General features: G+C 45.9%; 1 protein-coding gene across 1 annotated transcript; it reads left to right on the forward strand.

Moving 5' to 3' along the window:
- The first annotated feature begins 568 nt into the window (after positions 1-568).
- Positions 569-6,944, forward strand: LOC142026836 (E3 ubiquitin-protein ligase RNF4-like). Its single transcript, XM_075020278.1, has 7 exons — positions 569-614; positions 1,090-1,210; positions 2,171-2,250; positions 4,624-4,633; positions 5,106-5,208; positions 5,995-6,043; positions 6,389-6,944. Exons 1-7 carry the CDS (start codon positions 606-608, stop codon positions 6,536-6,538), a joined length of 522 nt encoding a protein of 173 aa, XP_074876379.1. The 5' UTR covers positions 569-605; the 3' UTR covers positions 6,539-6,944.
- Positions 6,945-22,833: the final 15,889 nt, after the last annotated feature.

Below are 22,833 nucleotides of genomic sequence, written 5' to 3' on the forward strand. Positions count from 1 at the left end.
ATACTTTCCCTGCTAATTTGTAATGCTTTCTCTTTCAAAATTAGTTATCTGCCTTGTATGGGGGCCTCCTACCACCTCTGCCCAGCTCCTCAGTGTATGTTGCACACACGATAATTTTACCATGACCAAGCTTTAAGAGTTCAGTACCACACAAACACTGCCTCAAGAGTCCATCCATTGCTTTCAGTCCAACTGAATTGGGATTCCTTACTATTTTTCTAGTCCGCTAATAAATGAGCTTATTCTGGTGTTTACCTTAGGAGATGGGCAAGAATGACTGAGGCTTCAGGCCCAGCTGTAGGTGTCCGAGGCTCAGTGACCAAACTCTGGGACTTCTCCTCTAGCTTTGGACAGAAACTGGTGACTCAGGAATGGGAATCTTGGAGAGGGGGTGTATTTGAGAGAACAAGCATTACACAGAGGTAATCTTCTCTCTTCTTTTCTTACAGGGTTGGAAGAACATCGTTCTCAGACCCTGAGAAATCTGGACTTTTTTAACAGTGTGCTACCTAAAGGAATATAAGGAGTTGATACTTGCAGCTTCCTTGCAATTGATTTTTTGATATTTGTACCTCTCTCTCTGTGGTTTCAGATCAAGAAACGACATGAGCGCAGTAAGTATTTTACTACTTGATGCAAACCTGATTCTTAAAACCTGTTGTTTATGGTACCAGTACAAATGTTGTTAAGAGTTTGTGGTAAACATGCTGGAACATAAGCATATAAAAACCTCATGTAACTTCATGTTCTGTGATACTTAAGATTTTTAATCTGTCTTGGTGCTAGCAGTAGTTCAGAAATGCTTACAGTGTGAGCAGAAACCTGATATAATTGTGAACTAGTCTTCTCATTTGCAAACCCTCACGATATGTTTTTGCTTTGTGCCCCAGCTGGTAAGAGGTCTGGGGTGATGTCTTTTCCCTGATGCGATGCGTTCGCGTTGGGGTGACCCATACCACCATTTGATGCATATGACAGCCCTTCGGGGAGGGTTTTGTGTATCCCCGTGTGCTTTTGTCAGTGCTGCAAAGATGAGGGCCGCATTAATATTCCTCTTAAAGAAGGTGCTAAGGCTTTGTTCTCCCTTAGACTCAACGAAAGCGCCGTGGAAGAGCAGTTAATTCTAGGCAAGCTCGGAAACGAAACAGGTTGATGGCTTCAACCACAGGAATGACTTCAGAAGCAGAGCCAGCAGAACCTGCAGAAAGTGGTAAGCTTTCTTTTCAACTTGGTAAGAACACAAATTGCTTCTGGAGGGTTGGGGTTCCACTTAAGGTGTGGGGTTTTTTCCTGTTTCTAGGCCCTTTACTGGGGAGGAAGGGAAAGCTGCTCTTTTAAAAAGCATCTAGTGTGGCACCTGTAAACAACAAGCCTACTGAGAGCTGTTGTAGTTTGTTACTGAGATGCGATACATTCAGCACTGGTGATAGATGAGTTGTGTGGGAAGGGTACTCAAGCGTAGGTCAAACATCTGAGTGTCTAGTCCAATGAACTGCGAGTCACTGCAGCTGCCACTGGAGATAGTGGCAAACTAAGTTTGGGAACTCCCAAGTTTTAAGAAGGTAATGAGAAGTTTGTTAGTTGTGCCTCATCCCTCAAGGGAAAGGCAGTACTTGGTCAGTCCTTTTCTGGAAGAAGTATCAGGAATTCAAAAGCCTCCTTGACCTCCTAAAGAGATATTTAAATTGCCACCTGGAATCCTAGGAAAGATTAAAAGCAATTGTTGGCCTCCAGGCAATTATATGGCTTTTCCAGTATTTGCTGTGCATGTGACTATGAAAGGTTGGAAGAGACATGAGACAGGAACATTTACAGCAAGGTACTGTAAAATTATTATATCCTATACGATTTGTGTTTTACTCTGTGAGATAAACATTCTGCAATGTTAGATGAATAATCTGTTGCTGTGTACCTCCTGCAAGCTGTTGTCATACAACAGAACTGTGTGAGGAGCTCAGCCGCTGTTCCTCTTGCATTGCAACTTGCAGAAGGCAGCGTGGTAATGCCCTGTGTGGACTCCTGAGGGCAAAGCTTGAGTGAAATGTTGGATATGTTGCTGCAGAGGAGAGGGACAGGGCAAGGTTGACTCATACCTCAGCCTCTTCCACAGTGGCAGGCAATTTTACTCCTCTTCCATCTCTCATCTTGTCTCTAATGTTCTGTTTTTAAGCTGGTGAGGAAGTAGCAGATCTCACCTGTGAATCTTCTGATCCTGTAGTCGTTGATCTAACTCACAATGATTCTGTTGTGGTAAGTAGTGAATAGCGCACTTATCTAAATCTTGTGGTCACATTAGGTATGTGTTGTGCTCCCTGATAGAATCCGACTTCAAGGATAAGTTTTAAGTTCAAAGTTGACTTGGCATGCCATGAAAGCCATGCGTTACAGGTCAACAGAGAAGCTGCTCTGGAGCTGGAGCTTAGCAAAGCCCTTCTTGGGCACCGCGATACCGCCCTGTTTTCCCAAACTCTTGTGAATGTGCATGGGTACTTTTCTTGAAGAATTGCTAGTTAAATGTGTATACAAAAAATGTAGCCGGTTTAAGCAGTCTAGCGGTGATCCTATGCCTTTTCATTGCACAGACATGGTGATAAATGCCTTTCAAGTATGACATTCTGTAAGGATGTAGACCCCTCGTTCACTAAGTGTTAGTCTAAGGATCAGAGGGAGTCTGCTATACTCGTCATGGCGCAGTCATGAATGTGGATGAAGAATCCTACGGATAAGTACTAAGCTTGAGGAATCTGGAAAACCGAATGCTAAGGCATGGAAGAATACTGTTGAAATGCATATTTGACCTCTATTTGAAGATGTGTACATTAAAAGGCAGCGGATGTCATGAATGCAGAAGTAAAACTTAATCCTTCCGAGGTTTGGGTTTGGGTCGTAGTTTACCAAGGCCTTAGATCTTCAAAAAGTCATCGTCTGGGCTTGTCTTCTGGCATCTCAATAAGTAGCCTGGCTTAAAGGGTTAAAAGACGGCTTTGATTTGCCACTATAGACAGAGTTCCTGTTCAACCCCAAATGGGCCCATGCATGCATCAACGTCTATGCGTATCACTTCCCGATAGTGGCAGAGCAATCTAAAATAGCTAGCTGCTCCAGAACTTGGGGAGAATACATGTGTATGGCTACTGTGATGGCTACTGTAACATAAGGAGATGCAGTTTCAAGCTGAAGCTATGATAGCTATATCAAAGATATAGGCGAATGACTTAAAAAGCGAAGGAGGTAACAGTCTTTGACTTCACAAATATGAAGTGTTTAGCTACAGTGTCAGTTGAAGGTACTCCTGTCGGAGAGATGCCAAGCACAACTGTAGCTGAACATGGTACAAACTAGTTCTGGTTTCAGCTGGGATAGAGTTAATTGTCTTCCTAGTAGCTGGTACAGTGCTATGTTTTGGGTTCACTGTGAGAAGAATGTTGATAACACACTGATGTTTTCGGTTGTTGCCCAGCAGTGTTTAGACTAAGTCAGGGATTTTTCAGCTTCTGATGCCCAGCCAGCAAGAAGGCTGGAGGGGCACAAGAAGTTGGGAGGGGACACAGCCAGGGCAGCTGACCCCAACTGGCCAAAGGGCTATTCCATACCGTGTGACGTCAAGCCCAGTATATAAACTGGGGGGAGCGGGGCTGGGAGGGATCACTGCTCGGGAACTAACTGGTCATCGGTTGGTGGGTGGTGAGCAATTGCACTGTGCATCACCTGTATATTCTAATCCTTTTAGTATTGCTGTTGTCATTTTATTAGCGTTATCATTACTAGTTTCTTTCTGTTCTATTAAAATGTTCTTATCTGTCGAGTTTTACTTTTTTTTTTTTTTTTTCCCCCCATTCTCTCCCCCATCCCACTGGGTTGAGGGGGAGTGAGTGGGAGGCTGTGTGGTGCTTAGTTGCTGGCTGGGGTTAAGCCACAAGTTTATTACTCCAAGAAGTCTTTAAAAAAATCTGCTTTTTTTACTGCTATTTTTAAAGCTGGAATAGTATTCGATCCAGTCCACAGTGTAGTTTATAACCTCAGTTCTGGGATGCCACTGCTGACGTGCAAACCTGAAACAAGCAGCAGTGGCATCTCCTGGGGGTATCTCCTGCTGGGATTGTTCCTGAGCCCTTTGCAAAGGAACGGCCTCAAACTTGGCAACGTCGTCCGCATTGCCCCAGCTCTAGTTCCAGCAAAGACAATAGTGGGTTTGGGTTTGGGATTTTTTTTCTCCGGCAGCTGTTAATCTAAGATGAAGTGCTTATGGCTGTCACACCTGAATTGGCCTGTTTGGGGGAGGGAGAGGGAAAGAATGTCCTCCAGCCTAAATCGGATTAGGGTCCTGAAACTGAGGAGCAGGGAGGAGGGTGTTCAGATGCTTCGTAAGCTGCCTCCATTTCTATCCCTTTGCAGCAGTGTGAGCAGAACCAGAAGCAACCCCTTCCTTATTTTCAGAGCAGCAGCTAATTTACTACTGCTTCTAACATTCTTCCTCAAAATAAGAGGGTGATATCCTACCCTTCTCAGCTTGTTGCGTTGTAATTGCTTAGCTTGCCTGGTGTTTGTATGTAATGCTAGAGGTGCACGCCAAAGTCTAATTGTATTTTCTTTTCTCTCCCTTCCCACATATGTTGATGCAAGATTGTTGAAGGTAAGTTGACGTTTTACGCTTGATAATGGAATTGGCCTAAACTTAAATTTTATTTTTGTCTTTTCCAAAGAACCTGGGCAGCATGGATTGAAACTGCATTTACCAAAAGACAAAGCACAGTGCTAAAGTATCTGGCTGGCCAGTGTCTCAGAGAACGGATCCAATCTGTGTTTGATGGTCACTATCGGAGCTTGTAGAAAGTATCTGAAATAGAATAGATCAAAGCTGCTTAAAATACGTTTTTTTTAATTTTCCAAATACAGAATTTTTGTAGGCCCAAAGTTGATGATAATTTTAATTAGCACTGGCATACCTGCTTTGAATAAAGAAAATGTTGAAAGGCTTTTTTAGCCTCTATTGCAGTGAAGTAACTAAAGGGAATGTTACAGACTGTTTATAATCATGCTTTTCAAGGATTGTTCCAGGGCTATATGTTTTATAATATAGCTAACTCACCAATTTTAACTTACAGAGAATCAACAAGAAAGGAGAGATCGCAGACTAAGAGGCCAGCCAAGGTTCCATATCTGTATACTGATTAGCGATGATGAAGATGAACCAAGAGACAATGATGCGTATGTGAAAGATAGAGTGTCTTTCTAAAATGTATTTTTTGATATACAGTAGAAACCGTTTTCTTCCAAGCTTCTGGGTTCTCTTTGCTTACTATGCAAAAACTTCAGACCTAAAATATAATTGCATTTCTAGAAGAGAACCCCCAAAAACCCCAAACAAACTTTTGTTTTGTTGTTTGTGAAATCCCTATCTAATGTACCTTACAGTATGGCTTGAGATACACTGAAATGCTTGCAATACATAAAAGACACAGCCAAACAGTCTGACAATATGCTTCATATGCTTCATATAATCACACATTTTATAAGGAAGGAGTTCCTGGTATGAATATGTTACTGGGCTGGGATGTTGCCCTAAATTAGAATAGGGGATGTTTTAATTTCTGAGAACCTCTTTCACTTCTAGAATGAATAGTTTCCGAAGGACAGCTAGATGCTTTTGTTACAAAACTCTTGTTTATGTCCTGTGGAAGGTGAAGACTGCCATACATATACTGCACAGCGCTAGAGAGTGCTGTTATGTCTAATAACAGAGCAGGGTGACTGGCTGCATCCTCCCCTAATGAAAACCAAGATGCTGTTTCCTTTAGGTAAGGCAGACCCAAACTGCTTAATAAATGCAACAGCTTGAGAGAGGTAAAGGTACGCAGGGATCTTCAGATGAAATGCATCACGGCTGGTCTGTGCAGTCGGATGATTACATGACGTTTTATGTATTGGTAACCCTCAGTGTACGGTGAAATTAATGGATGCATGTTCTTTCTGTTTTTTTCTCTCTACCGCAAGGCCGTCTGGTACCGTTAGCTGTCCGATATGCATGGATGGCTACTCAGAGGTAAGGATCCACGTGTTGTCCTTGTTTCTTTTTTGTCGAAGGGGGAACGGGGCAGAGGGTGAGCTGTGAAACTGTTGGGTTATGTGAGAGGCTACAGACAGCTGGCTTGAAGTACAGACCTTGGTTTGCCGGTGAAACTAGCTTGTAACCCAAAGTCATTTCTTAGTGGTGTACGTAGAGGGCGAAACACTTTCCAAGATGGCACTGGAGGATCTTTGGGTTCCTTATTACTCAAGTAGTCATGTACCGTTTCCAGATACTGCAAGTCCTATTAGCCTGGTGCCAGCAGACCAGTAAAGCTGAATTCTTTACCCCAAACACCTGTTGTGGCTTCTTTTCTTCCAGATTGTGCAAAGCGGACGACTGATCGTGTCAACTAAATGCGGCCATGTCTTCTGCAGCCAGTGCCTCCGTGATTCCCTTAGGAACGCCAACTCTTGCCCAACCTGCAGGAAGAAACTCACTCACAGACAGTATCATCCCATTTATATATGAGTACTTCTCTTTCTCAGGACAGACTCAACAGGATTTTGGGGGAAAAGGTCATGTTTTCAGTGCTCTGAAGACTTAAAGAGCAGCAGGTTGTCCACACATCCAAATAAAACTGATTCTTTTTGGGTTTTGGAGAATAACTTGTACCTATATAGACAGCTTTTTTTATGGTCCAAGCTGCTTCTTGTTATGTCCCTGGTTATAATGTTAAATTTGTGACTGTCTCTAAAGTAGACCAGCAGCCTATAGCAGCAAGGAAGCAGCTAATCCATTTCCTTCTACTTTTTTTAATGCTTAACTAAGAGGGGTCTGAATGTTTTGTTATTTCTTACTCTTTAAATTATTCCCACTGTCGCACACAGCTATGGAATAGTTACCTTTCAAAATACAGATGACCAATTTGCCATTTCATTACACTTTTGTTTTTATCCTGTGAGAAGCTCATGACTACATTGCTTTCTGCCATACCATCTTTGCCCAAGTGGAATAAGTTGTAACGATGGATCATTTTATCATAAATCCGTATTAAATTGACAGCCAAGGTCATGCAATAAAATAACCTGCTGTTAACCAGCAATCAGGTTTTTTAAGCAGAAGGCTGTGCAGACACATAGACTGTTTTGATGGGTGAGTCCTTGCTGCTTCATTTAAACCCTTGGTCTGCTTCTGCTGAAATACCAGATCCATCAGAACTACCCTCTGCTCTGCAGTCAGATTTGATGCTTTGGTGGGACAAAGCGGGCAGCAATTGCAGAAAGCTGTTCTCACCTGGGGTCTTACTCTGGATCACATTTTTTGAGAGGAGAAGGGATAAATATGAAATATGAGCCAGATACCGAAGTTTGTAAAGCTGAAGTCCAGGACTGGGGAAGCACAGTCCTGGGCTAGGAAGCCAGGTAAGAAGCATGTTCCACAGGTTAGGTGGAACATGTAATCTGGGGGATGCCCGCAGTGTCGCAGTGTCTGGACTGAAGGGAGAGATGAGTGGGGAGGATGGTCCTGAGCGCTGGAGTGGAGACCGATGCTATGGAGTGGGGACCAGCAGTCGAGCATCATGAGCCAGAAATTGGAACTACAGAGGAAAGTGCAGAGATGTGGCTGCAGCCCAGTGGTGTGTGAATAGCCAGGCAGCAAAGGGGAATCGCTAAGGGGAATTTCCAAGGATAAGTGTTGGTGCATGTCAGACGGATCAGCCTAGGAGGGCTATAGCTGCTGCAAGGAGCCATTGCGTTCTGGTTGCGGAGCTTAAACCTTGATTTGCCTGGGTTGGGTCTCACAGGGTGGTGACACAGCTCTGGGGCGATGCTTACAGGTGATGCAAAGCAATCTACGAAGCTTTTGTTAACTGTAGAAACATATGTCCTTGCATTGTGTCTGATCTACACTTGGTGGCAGCGAGTACTAATTTCATATGTTCTGTTTAAATCTATTTTATTCTCTAGTTCAGGAGCATGCGAGAAGCCTCTGGGCTTGTGAGGATGTTTTAACCTCCAAATATTTTATGTCTTTTTATCTCTCTTTTGCCTGATGATGTGAAACCCAACTTGGCTGTTTGCATGGTGCTCTGTTTCATCTGAAGACCAAATTAATAATATTTCCTACAGCTGACTTAGGGCCTGCTAACAGTGAGATACTTTAGAGCCGCTTCATACTCTTTCTGACATCCTAAGTCCTCCTACAATTTCTCTTTGAGGGTTCTGGGAAGGTAAGAGGGACAGGAATATCTGGTCTGGGCCTTCCCAGAGGAGATTGCCATCCGTCCCAAGGAGAGTCTTCGGTGCTGTGTCCAGATGCAGTCCAAGAGTTTTTACCCTGACATGTCACTTCAGAGAGGGGTCCCACCCGTGCTGGTGGTGGAGGATGAATACAGGGGTGATGTGGTGTATTATTCCGGTTCTGGTAGGAATGAGATGGAGGTCTCTAAGACCATTTCAAAAAGGTATTGAAGAGTTGCAACATGTTCCATTCAGTAAAGCCCTTGATTACACCAGCAACGTAAACCTGAAAGCCTTACTTCCCACTAGTAACTCTGCTACCCACGTACTGTAGGTTCATACTTGATGTATTTTTATTTTCCATATTAGATGTTACCTTAAGGTTCTGGCACAGCAGTTAAAAGCAGATACATTATGAATGAAAATGTGAATGGGGAACTGCTTATTTCTAAACCTGTTTCCTTTCTCAAATTGCATGAACAAGACATTAGCATTAAAAACTTTACACAGAAAAATCACAGGTTATGATATTGATTTAATATAGGGGTAACAGAGGTCGAGGGATTAATGGTCTCAGAGCTCTATCTACACAAACAATTGCAGACATCCATTTTAAACACATTTCAATTATTTATATGGAAACTTGTTTTCCAGGTAGTGCACAAAATGCATTTAAGTCTAGCAAGGGATTCTCCTTGCTGCCTGGGGAAGGTGAAGGTCCTCTGCTTCCTCTAGCAGTAGTTTAGCCCTCTTTTCCTTTAGCAAGCATTCTTCCCTTCCATATCTACTCCCATACCCTCTGCCCTTCCCAGTCCCTGGTGGCACACGCAGTGGCAGAGCAGAAGCAACCCCTGGCTCATCGCCCTCCGCTCCTGCGGAGCGTCTGAAGGTGCCGGGTCAAATATGCTCCCTGCTGCAAAGATCTCAACTGAGACAAGGTCCTTGCTGTGCTCCATGAGTTCACACTACTCCCGATGGCAGAGACATATAGCATAGATGCCCCATGGCTCTGTGGGATGGGGTAGATGGGGCGGCATTCCTTTTTTATGCAAACTCCTGTGTAGCTATTTTTGCATATCTTGGTTTGCAGCATCATGACAAGTGGGCACTTTATAATTAGCGTGATTAAAAGTGCACGCATTGCAGCGGAAGGGACCGTGTAAATTAGGTGTTAAAACACTGCTGCAAGGAGGTTGTGTGTTACAGCTTCTTTCTTTTGCCACAAATTCCTCCATAAATCTCACTCCAGTTCTTGCTCTGTGGAGGAAGGGTATGAAGCTGTGGCTATTTCAGCGACCAATGTTCCAACACCATTTCCCCGAATCATTTATTAACAGCCTCAAAGATCGTAGCTTATTTCTAACTAATTCAGCAATCAAAATTTTTGACATGGATCATGCATATATTTGTGCCTTCCTCCTTGCCAGAGTGCAGACAAATGAATTTTAAAAATAGCCTGGGGTGAAGGTTTAAGTCATTCATTTTACAAGGCTCTTTAAAAGCTTCTTTTCTAACCTGCCAAATTATAGGATGGTTATAATTTGTTTAAGTCTCTTAACATTTAAGAAAATGTCTGCTGCATATTGAAGCATTAGTACCCCTTAGCTGAGCAAATTGAGCATGGGGCTGCGGGAGCAGCCAGGACTCCGCTGGGGAAGAGAGCTGTCTGCTCAACGCGAGGCCTCATGAATTGCAAAGAGCTAATTAGAAGAAACGCTTGCAAAAGACTGATTTTCTGACACTTCTGGCTAAAACATATTTGAAGTGCTTTTGTCATACCAAGGGCTCTCTGTCAGTGGAGATAGTTTATTAGGTTTGCCATCTAGTGTTCCTTTTATTTTCGCCTTCTCCTACCTCTTGTATTTAACGGCAGAGAGCATTGCACGGAAAGCAGTGCTGCTCGGCCGTGTGACTAGTCACCATCGCTCAGAAAGGAAGGAGATTTCCAGCTGGAGGTGCTTGGACCCTGAACCCAATTTTTTATTTGACCAGCAAAAATCAGCCAGTTCCATAAACTTCTACAGCCGTCTGCAGGAGCTGCAAATTGTCCCCCAGAGCCGCTGTCTGAGGGGAGCAGCGAGGAGCGATTCAAGCGGCGCTGGAAGCTGGTGACTTGAGAAATGCCACCTGGTTCCCAGGCATGAAGTCAGGCAGAGCCTTGGTTTCGGAGCCTGCTCCCCTGTGAAAGCGGGGCTGTTGTTTGCCATGTGTTTGGGGACGCCGAGGGAAAAGGCTGGCACCCGGTTTCCTGGATCTGCTGCGAACCCACCGCTCCCTCTGGCAGCAGTGGGGTTTCACAGGGCCAGAGCAGGGCAATACCTATTCATCTGAAGAGCAGAATGAAATAATTGTGTCAGGTGCACAGCAGCTCCTTGGAAATGGAAGGGAAGTAGGATGGGTTTGATATGAAAGAAATGGAAAGTAAAGCTGTGTGTATTCTTGTTATACTTCAGCACTGCTACCTAGTGTGTAGGATTTTATTGGTTTTATTATTGTTTCATATCTGTTAGGATGCCTAGAAAAAGCTTATTTTGACACTCTTTTGAAAACAAATATTTGTGCTTTTATATATCTATACTATCTTATATGCTGATTTTACAGCTGAACTTGCAATGCTTGGATACTCTGGACAGGAGTGAGACTATCAACTCTAACCTCCTCAGTCATCCCTCTGGGCTTCCCCATCTGAATTGGCAAATATCCACAAGCCTGCACCCTTAATACCTGAGAGATCCCTGGGGCAAGGTGTTGGGTTTATAGGCTGGGAAATACCTGCGGTCCTGGGCTCATGTCCCGCACTCCCCAGTCCACACCGTACCGATGCCCAGAGCCATGGTTAGCCAGACCAGGACGCAGTGCAGTTCACTAGGATAGAAAACTCTCTGTGCCTCTTTTAGCTTAGATCCAACACTTAGGAAGAGTTTGGGGCTGTCGCTACGGCAAGCCTGGTGTTTGACAGCGCAGCTTTGGCTTGTTTCTGGACAGACAGGGTTCCCAGGGCTGGAGCTCACCTCCCCAAACTGAGTTACGTTGCTCCTACCTCCTGCGCTGCAGCTGCATCCCCCTGGACCCCACGGGAGAGACCATCCAGCGCTGACCTGCCCCTGGGAAATGTCTCCTTGGATGCACTGACCCCATGGACAGGAGAAGGTGACAGCGCAAGGGGCACGTGGTTTCGTGCCAATTCTTTGTTCAGGGTTATGTGCCATGTCTCCCTGTTTTCTGGTTGTGGGAATAATCAAAACATATAAATAGGATAAAATCAGGGTGGGGGAATATGTTGTTGGCTGATGCCACACTGTTTTGGTGTGGACGCACATCCTGACAGAGGTCTGGGATTAGTGTTTCTAACCAAAATCCTTGTTGATGCAACCCAGCATCCTGTTGGCTTTCTTCTTATACTGTAACAAAATATTGTTGGAATGCTCAGTTGAAGATTTTGTTCATTAAACAACAGTAACAAAACTTGATTAGAAATGAATGTCTTTCCAACTAGCCTATTTTTGCTTTATGCCTTCAGTAATTTGAAGAAATTAGTGGTGAATAGCAAATTTTGTCAGTGTTGTGAATAATTATACCTGCAATTATTGAACACTTGTTATTAAAGCAGATGATGAAGCTGGCAATTCCTGTTTAAGCTGCGTACTGATAATATTAAGGAAGCTAAGAGAAAAACAATAGAGATGATTAAGGATCTTGGTGGGACATATGGAAGAAAGCTGACTTTTCTTCAGCCTAACGAGGGAACTGTTAGAGAGGATTTAACACAAGTATTTAGTATATTGAAGTATATTGCAATAACAGGCCTAGTATGAGAAGGAAGGGATCGTTCAAGGTTAATGGCAAACATTAAAACGTGTAGTTGTGGTTCTCCATTTTCTTCAGCACTCAGCTGTGAGCCAGGCATCACACCAATATCTTACCTTATGTCTTACAGATGAGATAAGAGGAGAAATGCCTGGCCAACACACCGGTGGACGGATGAACAGCAAAATGGTACAACTCACAGAAGGGCAGTTTGAATTTAGCACTAAACGTAGCAGTGGTGTCTGCTGGGACCCTGCCGGGAGGTTCCCAGCCCCTGGAAGTATCCGATGGTGGAAAGGGAGAAGTGCAGCCTGGTGCAAGCCCTGAAGGGACACTCAGGGTTGGCGACCTTGCAGTGTAGTGGTGGTGGCTCGTCCTCTTAATGCTGCCCCTCTTGGTTGCAAACCCTGCTGACCTAGGAGGAGAAGACCCTTCTGCCTCTTGTTGAAGAGAAAATTCTCAAAATACTTGTGAAGAAGTAAATAAGGCTCCTCTCAGGGTTTTCTGGGAAGCCTAGAAATGAAGAGCTACCCAGAGGCATCATAATTCAAAAGAAAAATATTTTTCTTCAAGAACTGTTTCCTCAGAAAGCATTTTTATTTATAATTGTGATAGTCCAGTGCAGGACACCGATACCACAACACGCAGCTCCTGCTGACTTCCCCACACCACAGCACATGGGGCTTTGTCAGCGACTGTGCTGGGCCCAGAGAGGAATTCCTCCCCTCCTAGCTCAGATTTATTTCAATTCATGCTGATTTTAATTCATATTTATTTTGTTGTCATACTAATTTCTCTACCAAATAGCTGAGCACCCTTCAAGGCGGTGGCTGGTGAGCAGCAGTGTTTCCCCCCGAGGCTGCTCCCTTGCCGTGGCGTGTCGGGGTCTTGACCACCCGTGAGCTGTAGTTGTGGCTTCGCCAGATGCACTGTCAGTGTGGACCAGTCCAGGAGCAAAGGCCAGACAAGCCATTTTCCTCATCCTCTGGCTGGAGGAAAGACAAGGGTCTGCCAACACCATAAAATATTGCTGCTGCTACTTGGAGGGGCAAAGACCGGACTCTATTCAGGACATAAGACCACCTCAAAAGCTATTTTTCCCAAGAACCCTGCCGAGGGCTAGCATACTTGGTTCATATAGATCCAACTGGTATTGCAAAAGGGTCAAAATGTAGGAAGGCAGCTTCATGACTGTTGTCAGTGGACAAGACAACAGGGATTTCTTGAAGCTGGCTGTTGCGCATAGCTGCCAGGATCCTATGGATTTGCTTGTGACAGAAGGTGGTTGCTGGTGCTGTGGTGCATGCCACTGCATCGCTCGCCCGTGGGCCAGCGAGGATTTGAGGACTACTGCGCTATAAATTCACATCATATTTTGTTCCTGGAGGTAAGATGCCGGATGTGTTTAAACAATGATTGGCTCTGCTTACTCTAGGGTCCATGTGGAGGAAGAAACTATGCCTCAGTTTAGAGATCAGAGATGAGCAAAGTGAAAACTCAATTTTTCCAAATGACCTCAGCTCCAGTGGAGAGATTAACGAGAAGCATTGGGATGTCTCCATTACACAGACCTCCACCTAACAGTTCCAGTTAGACTGAAATATTTTCTTTCTACTGCTGTAGAGCAGATGAAAATCTACTAGAGGAAAATAATGGATATTAACTTTCAAAAGGATGGTGATTTGGACTGAAATAAAATCCCTATGGTTGACAATATGTGTTGGAGTTATAAGATCAAGTAGCGAATTACTTACAAAATTGCTACGGGGAGGTCTTTGAAGCGGTGAATCGGAGTAAAGCATGCCGTAATATATTTAGCAACTGATAATGCAAATTGCAGAAGAAGAGAGGAGGAGAGGAAAATAAATTAACTCTCTAAAATGTTGTTGAGTATTTATGGGGACGTACTAGGTATCCTGACACTTCTTATGAGAACCTGATTGTTAATCCCAGGGTGCTGGAGAAATGCCAGTTCGGGTAATTGTGCTCTGCCAGCCCAAGTCATGGCTGCAGCCAGGTGCTGCTGGCTTGCATCTGCTCTGAGCCCCTCCATTGCATGGAGAAGCCCTTCCACCTCTCCCGTGCCTTCCTTAGGATTTGCAAAGTTATCCAAAGTTATCCTGATCTTTCAAGACCCCTAAGGATTAAGGATAAAACGTCCGTATTCTTGTACGAAATGTGTCGGTGCTTTCCCCCCGGTTCCTCGCCAGCAGCACCGGTCTGTCCCCATGCGTGGCTGGAAGCTGGTGTTGGCCGCAGAGGAGACATCGGGTTCCTTCGCTGGCCTGACTTGGCCAAGAAAGTGATAGGCCCATTCCTGAGGGGGGCATTTCTATGAGTCCTGCGGGTTTTGGAACTGAGGGGAGTCCAGATCGTTAAAAAGTTCGTTTGCCACTCTCCCTGAAGGGCATGGGCTGATGAGGTGGAGAGGGAGAAGTCACCGCTTCAGCAGGGGAAAGCCCACAAGAGCAGCTCCTGTGACAGCGTCCCTTGGCTGTGAGTGAGGGGTTTGGTCCCCTTCTCCGGCTGGGTTCCCCATTTTCCCCCAGCTGAGCTGCTCTGCCACGTGCATCTGCAGCTTCCCACCCAAAAATGCTCAGTGCTTTGCTGGAGGAGATGCACTCTTTGGTGGAAAAGTGGGTGATTCTCCCCCTCTACTCTGCTCTGGTGAGATCCCACCTGGAGTACCGTGTCCAGCTCTGGGGCCCCCAACATAAGAACGACATGGACCTGTTGGAGCGAGTCCAGAAGAGGGTCACAAAGATGATCAGGGGCTGGAGCACCTCTCCTGTGAAGACAGGCTGAGAGTTGGAGTTGTTCAGCCTGGAGAAGAGAAGGCTCCGGGGAGACCTTATAGCAGCCTTCCGGTACCTAGAGGGGGCCTACAGGAAAGATGGGGAGGGACTTTTTACAAAGGCATGTAGTGATAAGACAGGGGGTCACAGTTTTAAACTGAAAGAGGGTAGATTTAGATTAGATGTAAGGAAGAAGTTCTTCACTGTGAGGGTGGTGAGGCACTGGAACAGGTTGCGCAGAGAAGCTGTGGATGCCCCCTCCCTGGCAGTGTTCAAGGCCAGGTTGGATGGGGCTTTGAGCGACCTGGTCTAGTGGAAGGTGTCCCTGCCCATGGCAGGGTGTTGGAACTACATGATCTTTTTAAAGGTCCCTTCCAACCCAAACCATTCTGTGATTCTGTGATTCTCTTAAGACTGGAGGAGGTGGCAGGGACACCTCGCATGGTGCAGGCAGCTCTTACCCAGGCTGGAGAAAAGGGTGCGTAGTCATGGGCATCGAAACCTGCTGGATGAACACCCATGCCTGCACGGGCTAGTTAGAGATGAGGAAGCTGAAAGTGCAGTATGGTGTCAGTGGGGCAGAGAGCAGTGGAGGATGGGTTTCAGAGGAAAGGTCACTGTTATTTCCATGAGCTCTACTCCTTGCAAGTGATGGATACCTGGATCAGCAGCAGTTCGGGGAGTCTGTGATTAGAGTCAGCTGCTTGTCAGCATTACACATCCTGATAGATAGCTTTGAATATGGCTTTTTCGTTACTTTTACATTGAAATTCCATTGGGTTTACATCTATGAAACAGACTGACGTATCTGTTCAAGTCTAGATAGGGTTAATGGAAAAGTAACGTAGCTCCCAAAAGCCATAACCACTGAGCCATGTATTTGCCTTAGCTGAGACCTGACATAGGCTGCAACATATTCTCACTCCTTCTGCAGGCAGCCTGGCTCTCTGACGGACACCATCTTCTTCCTGCATGGATTTAAAATCTCTTCATCTGAATCCTTTATATTCTCTTAGGACTTGGTCACTGTAACACATCTTCAGAGTCACCATGCCATACTTCACACTAACTTGGCGAATATGAGCTGTGTAAGCATGCTCTTCCACTGCAGCTTCAAAAAAATTAGGGAAGAAATAATTTCCTGTTAATCTGAAATAGTTTCTCACATTTTTTCAGTGAACAAGACAAACAATTTTAACAACCTTAAATTCTTTTCTAAAGGTCTATGTAAAAATAAAATTTCGAAATATTGACATTAACCATTTCAGCGTGGGTGGGAGTTTTTGCATCACTGAAACAGTTCAGTGTAACAACTAGTGTGAACTTGTGAAGTATCTTGGTTAGCTTTCTTTTTTCTTTTTTTAAAAAGGAAACTGCTGAGAAATTATTTACCCAACTCAGCTTAAGAACAGAGCAACTATTTAACGAGTAGGTGTATACCAGGCCAGAGCGCCTGCAGGATGCTCAGCTGCGCCTGTGCCCGGTGAGCTGACTTTGCCGATCCCCATCTCCTGCGCAGGCTCTGGCGATCGGCCCTTTAGCTCCGACAGCCCCCTCAGTTCCTCTCTAGCGCTGGAGCTGTGGGTCAGGCACATGAGTGGGTCTAACGGCGTCTGCTAAGGCCGGCAGCAGCCCTGCGGCATCCCCTCCCGCCTGCACCGCGCTCGCAGCCAGAGCCCTGTGTGAAAAGTGAATATTGACCCTCGTTCAAATGTCGCCCTGGTGCCTTGAATCACTCACTTTTATTTTCAACCCCAGCATGATATAATTGCCACTTCTCATGCACATACATACAGGTCGTTAAGTAGGCCGACCACTCCAAAACGCTTGCTCAGCCTCCTTCCATCAAGGCTAACACAATTTCTGTGCCTAACATCCCCCTCTTCAGAAGCACCGATGTCAAGCACGCCTCGGTGGTACCGGCCACTGCAATTTAATTAGCACCTAATTTTGTGCTGCAAAGACTTCCTAGACTAACTGATGTAAAAACAGAAAGCTGCGATGTAAGAACATGCTCTGCATAATACAATTAATAACTGGGGTACATTTAAAGCAACAGACCCAGTGGGTGCCTCACACCCTGTGAACGCGCATGTCGCCTGATCCCAGTCTAGACACACGGGTCTTCATGATGTCAGTCTATAGGAGAAACATCAGGCTAGAGAGATGTTATTGGTTTGGTCCCTCACCTTCCTCCTTCTACCTCAGGGCTCCCAAAGGGACACTCTGTGACAATTTTTAATTGCATTTCATGATTCACACCGCAAGACCGGCAGCACAGCGCTCACCGCTGCTCCACCAGCGAAGTGAGGCTCTGTGCTCCCAGGACAGCTGGGCGCAGGCGGTGGCTCCCTCCACAAGTCACCTGGGGCATCTGTCTGCACACACAGCACTGGACCGGGTAAGGGAATTGAATGGCCCAGAGGGTTGATGGGTTGAGAACTGGAGTCTGGGTTCAGATCCAGTTTCACCTAGAAGCCTCAAAAAGAGCCTCCGGGTTTGGCTGGTGATTTACGCTAGAGGCACCCAAATCTCCTGGCTCTCTGAGCAAATGCCAAAATCATAGAATCATGGAATCATTTAGGTTGGGAAAGACCTCTAAGATAGTTGAGTCCAACCATTAACCTAGCACTTCCAAGTCCACCACTAAACCACATCCCTAAGCACCAAATCTACACATCTTTTAAATACCTCCAGGCATGGTGACTCAACCACTTCCCTGGGCAGCCTGGTCCAATGCTTGACAACCCTTTTGGTGAAAAAAATTTTCCTGATGTCCAATCTAAACCTCCCCTGGTGCAACTTGAGACTGTTTCCTCCCATCCTATCACTTGTTAATTGGGAAAAGAGACCAGCACCCACCTCACTACAACCTCCTTTCAGGCAGTTGTAGAGAGCTATAAGGTCTCCCCTCAGCCTCCTTTTCTCCAGGCTAAACAGCCCCAGTTCCCTCAGCCGCTCCTCATCAGACTTGTGCTCCAGGCCCTTCACCAGCTTCGTTGCCCTTCTCTGGACACGCTCCAGCACCTCCATGTCTTTCCTGTAGTGAGGGGCCCAAAACTGAACACGGTATTTGACGTGTGGCCTCCCTCGTGCTTCCCAGTGATGCAGATGCACAGCCCACTCCTGGGTGGGCAGCTGGGTGCTGAAGGGGGGACAGGCAACAGCAATGGCCCCCCCAGAGACAGGGCAGGGCATCGTCTCACCCCCAGAGGTGCTGAAGGGGCACAGCCCGCAGCGTTACGTGACGTAGCCCAAGCTGGGGAGAGTGACTGCTTCCAGGCAGGGGACTGCAGCCCTTCCTTGCAGCAGCCTCTTTCCCTTTGCCCTCGTCTGCTTTTGCACCTTGTCGCAAGCCCTGAACGCACTTCGAAAAATTATAAATCAGTAACAGCAAGCATGTTGCAGAAGTTCAGTACGTTGGAGGCAGATTAAAAGGCCGTAACTTTCACGAACAGACGTAAGCGTCAAGAGAGATTTATTTCGAAACAGCTTTGGTACTCCCTGGTGCTTCCTGCGCCAGTTAGAACGAATGCATAATAAGTCCATAATCTGCCAGTGACTATATACACAAAACGCTGCTAAACTGATGCTTGTAGCTTAATTCAGATGCATATTGTGCCCTGTGGATGGACCACAGTGCTGCCTGGGACTCAGCACAGTAAATAAATATACACATATTCTTACGTAGCCAGAAAGCAGAGGTGCTATAAGCCTAGCATTTGCACAGCGCAGAGGTCGGTGTGGTTTTGATTTTGCATGTGGCTTTCATTGTTTTCCACGGAAAATAAACTTGCACTATTTCCCTACCACAGCCCACCCCAATATCTCTGGGTACAAATAACAAATACGTGACCTAATGCAGCGCTGTGCCGCTGGATGTAGACACAGAGGTTTCGCAGCACCCCATGCTGATGCTCAGGCACCATGCCGCAGCTGCCAGCCGCTCTTACGTGGTTGCCATCCTGCTGCAGGGAGAGCCGCGATGGGGCCAGCCTTGAGCTGGGAGGGGCAGCCAAGCCCTGCTGCACCGTCGCCACTCTTGTGCCAGGCTACGCAGTGCTAAAAAGAGGTAATCATGAGTTGCTGAATTTGCCCCAGGGTCTTTCCCTTGCAATATAGGTCACGGTCTGCATCTTGCCTGCAAAGCAGGAGAGTTCCCCTGGGTCTTCTTGCTGCAAAGCAAATCCTGCCTTGGGAACGGTGGTGCTCCCGGGGGTTCGTGCCTGAGAAGGAGGGGAACAAACCACCCAGCTCACAGAGGCACGAATACATTTGTTGCCTATTGCATTTTAACATCAAATCAAAATGCTCCTGTGGTGGATGGCTTACTTATTCCTTTTGCTGCCCAAACAACCACAGACACCAGCCCGGACTCCACAAGTCTCCATTGCATCAGAGGCCGTGGTTGAGAAGACCTCCAGCTTAGTGAGTGCTCAGTTGCATGACCACAACCGTGATACGCTCCTGGTGAGGACTGGAAGGAGGAGGGGAGATGACTGGAGTTCTCTTCATCTCCATCCATCTTCCTCCTTCCCAGTTTTCCAAACTTCAGGAGTTTCTTGGTTAGGCTGGGGCTGACCTTGTCTTGTTCTGACCTCCAGTGCATTTCAATGGGCTGACAGAGATTCAAACATCTGTGCTGTATTGCTGCTTACCATCCTCTAGCCTTTAATTTTATCTTGAACTCTGTGGGACTGGGAAAAGTTATCCTACAAACTGTTCGTGTTCAAGGACCAGGGCTGGTTTTATCAATTTTCCTGTAAAATGTCTAGCATTGATTGCTCAGAGGCAGACAGCAGCCTGGATGAGGTGTTCATCTGACCTAGCTGGACATCAAAGACTACCCTGCAAGAATAGATGTTAATGTTTTAAAGAAAAGCCCATTACATCTAAGTGCATACTGTGTATGCTTATGGTTTCCCCATGGAATTAGCAGAAAGAAAACCGAAAAGGAGACAAGCATCTTCTGGGGTCAGCTTTCTGTTTGTTCTCTTAGGACACTGACTGAAATGTATCTATTAAACCAAGCATCCACTGCTTGCAAAACCACAGGGTGTTATGAAATTTTGAGCTGAAGGAGGTCAGCAGAAAGACTCCAGTGAGGGTAAATCAAGCTTAAAATAAATGTGGTTCTTGGTTTGTAGCAAAACCCTGGAGAAGAAATTCCAGAAAGATGTTTTAAAGTTTAGAAAATGTTCCCCAAGATTTCAGGAGATCCCAGAGGCAGCGAGGGGCCAAATGCTGCATGCACAGCAAGCCCTTCCTCTAAGGAGCCCATGGAAAGGAACATAAACTTTTTGATTTATAAAGTGAGAAACCTTGAAATCAGAGTCTTCCTCAGGCAACTCAAGACTTAATATTAGGCACAAACAACATTTGTAACCATCACCTTAGAGAACAAAGTTAAATGAGGATCAAATGATTAATTTTGTTGTTTACAATGTAGGTACAATGCTCATTCCCACATGCAAGGACTTGAACCGCATTAGAAAACACTCACCAAGTCATAAAATAAATGCCTTAATTTGTCTTTTTTTTAACCGGTCTTTAAAAAATGATCACAAATAGATCTTTTCTTGCTGTCTTTTTCCTACCTCCTTTCAAACAATGGCCCATCCAAGGGCATCTCTTGGCTACAGCTGCTGCTACCTGCAAGAGAATATATAACAGGCTTCACCTCCAGGCATCACCTTGGAAACGGCAGACCGGCTTTATGCAGTGTCCAGAGGAGAGCAGGATGCTTTGCAAGGAAATGAAAAAGGCATTGACCTTCTCCAAAGTGCTCTCAATCTGTTGTTTAGGGTAAGTAACGGTACCCAGGTGGATGCATATTGACATGGGCTGATGCTTGTGGCTCTCAGCCTTGACCCCACAGCCCTGGGCACGGTGGGGTCAGTAGGGTGAGCGCAGTTGGGCGCACAGTTCTCGGTTCCTGGGCCTGGAACGTTGTTTCCAAGATTTGTGTTAATACTGGCAGTGGAGGTCTGTCAAGAACGTCCCTCAATGTCTCTTTTGTTATCGCAAGGAGGAGCCTTTGCACTGCATCAAAACCTTCTGCACCGTGAAGGGAGCCCGTGGCTGTTGCAGCAATGTAACTCCAATTATAAGGAATTGCATCATGCTAAAATAAATCACATCCTCCATTGGCTGATGTCATTGTGGAAAGGAATGGCCTCATAGCCTGCAAATCTAAGGCTGTTAATGGACAAAATGGTAATGCATGCATGCAGCTTCTCATGGAAAGGGTTTATTCATTGAAGACAAAGCAGAAAAGCAGTAGCAATCCCTGGAGAAAAAAATAGGTGAGTGACAGAGACACTTTCAAAGCCGTAGAATGAAATCAGGCTGTTGTTTCTATCTTCCTTTAATCACACCTTATCCAAGCAGCCCAGTATTGTCATCCACCCTCGCTCTGTGCACAGGGAGTAGCTCTGCTGACTGCCACAGGGTCAGCTGCAATGTCTCTGTGATATTTTGGCCACCCCAGAGATCCTTTCCAACACAGCACCATAAACAAAGCAAAGTGAAGACCTGGGAAGGCACCTGTGGCATAGGTCAATCTTGTAGCATTTGTTCTGCTGCAAACCAAGGGGATCCTGCTTGTTTTATCTAATTACCTAGGAATTTTGCAAGAGCCGTCCTGTGCAAAAGGGATGGCAGAGCTGGGGGTGATGCCACCATGCTCTGGGAGTGTTGCAGCCTGCGGTGACGTGACAGCTACATGTGCCCCTGACTGCATTGTGATTCTCATGAACTGAGCTGTACTTTGTAATGTTTTCACAACAAAACACAGTATTGGGAATGCTGGTGAGAGGGAAGCCGGAAAAACGGCAGAAGGTCAGCAGAGATTGTGTGACTGGGGGTCAGAGAGAGTGAGCACTAATTGTCTTCAGCTTGTCAGCTATCTGTGATATTTGTACATACCTTTACTTCTAGAGGTTATACGGGGGTGCTGTAAGAATAAGGATCACTTCAGCTTGCAGGCAGAAGAGTGCTTTTGCTAAAGGTGAAACATATTGAGAACACTCCTGACACTGAAAAAACATTTTCTTCCATGCTTGGTCTTGACGAGACAGAAAAGCCACCTGGGTGAAAGGTGGAGATGTTGCACCCGGAGTGGAAATCGAGCTTTTCCCGGCTTATTGCTTTCACTGCAGGTGAATGACTTGCTGTCCACCTCCCATCATGCAGCCTTCAGCACTCAGCACTGCCAGCTGCGGAAGGAGGGAGGCAATGCCTCCCAGTGCCAGAAGCCACACGTGGCATCAGTAAGAACTGGCAAAACCCGATGCACAACTTCCCATCACGGATGGAGGCAAACAGGACTCCAGGACTGAGGACACAATCTCATGGAGATAAAGCCAGGAGAAGCTGACACCAGCTGATGTAGTGGGGCTGTGTGCGTGTTGGTGGTCCTTCTGTATCTCTGTGAGCCTCAGAGGAAAGAGGTGGCCGCACAGAGCAATTTGGCAGCCATGTAGGATGGCTACAAACCATAAAGCAGGCAGGTTCATTTACTACCTTGACTCTTGCAGGATGCCTCGGGTTGAGAAAATCAAGTGATCCACAGAGAGTGAAGCAAATGAAAAAATATAAACATCTCTCTCTGGTGCTGGCTGAGGGCCTGGGAAAAGAAGCTCACCTGCATCTCAAGGTGATGGAGGCACCGACAGGGCCTCCGGCTTTGGGAAGTGATTGAGTGTGACAATGGGAATGAAGTAAAAACCATTAATTAGCGTCGTTATTGGGAAAAGCAGAACTTTTATATGAATGAGGTAAGTTCATGGGGAAAAATAACCTTTTTATTTACAGATGTTTAAGTTTTTCAGCTGAAGGCCTGAGCTTGAAGACATGTGCAGCCATGCGCAGCCTCCCCGGTGCTGTAGCAAAGCCAGGACTAACTTCCCCGACAGTGGTTACAACTGGGGGGAAAAAAGAGAAAATGGGTGCTTGGTGTTGCCGTGGTTACTCTGAGGCT

The sequence above is a fragment of the Buteo buteo genome, chromosome 1 (genome assembly GCF_964188355.1).
Source record: "Buteo buteo chromosome 1, bButBut1.hap1.1, whole genome shotgun sequence".
In the NCBI taxonomy this organism is placed as follows: domain Eukaryota; kingdom Metazoa; phylum Chordata; class Aves; order Accipitriformes; family Accipitridae; genus Buteo; species Buteo buteo.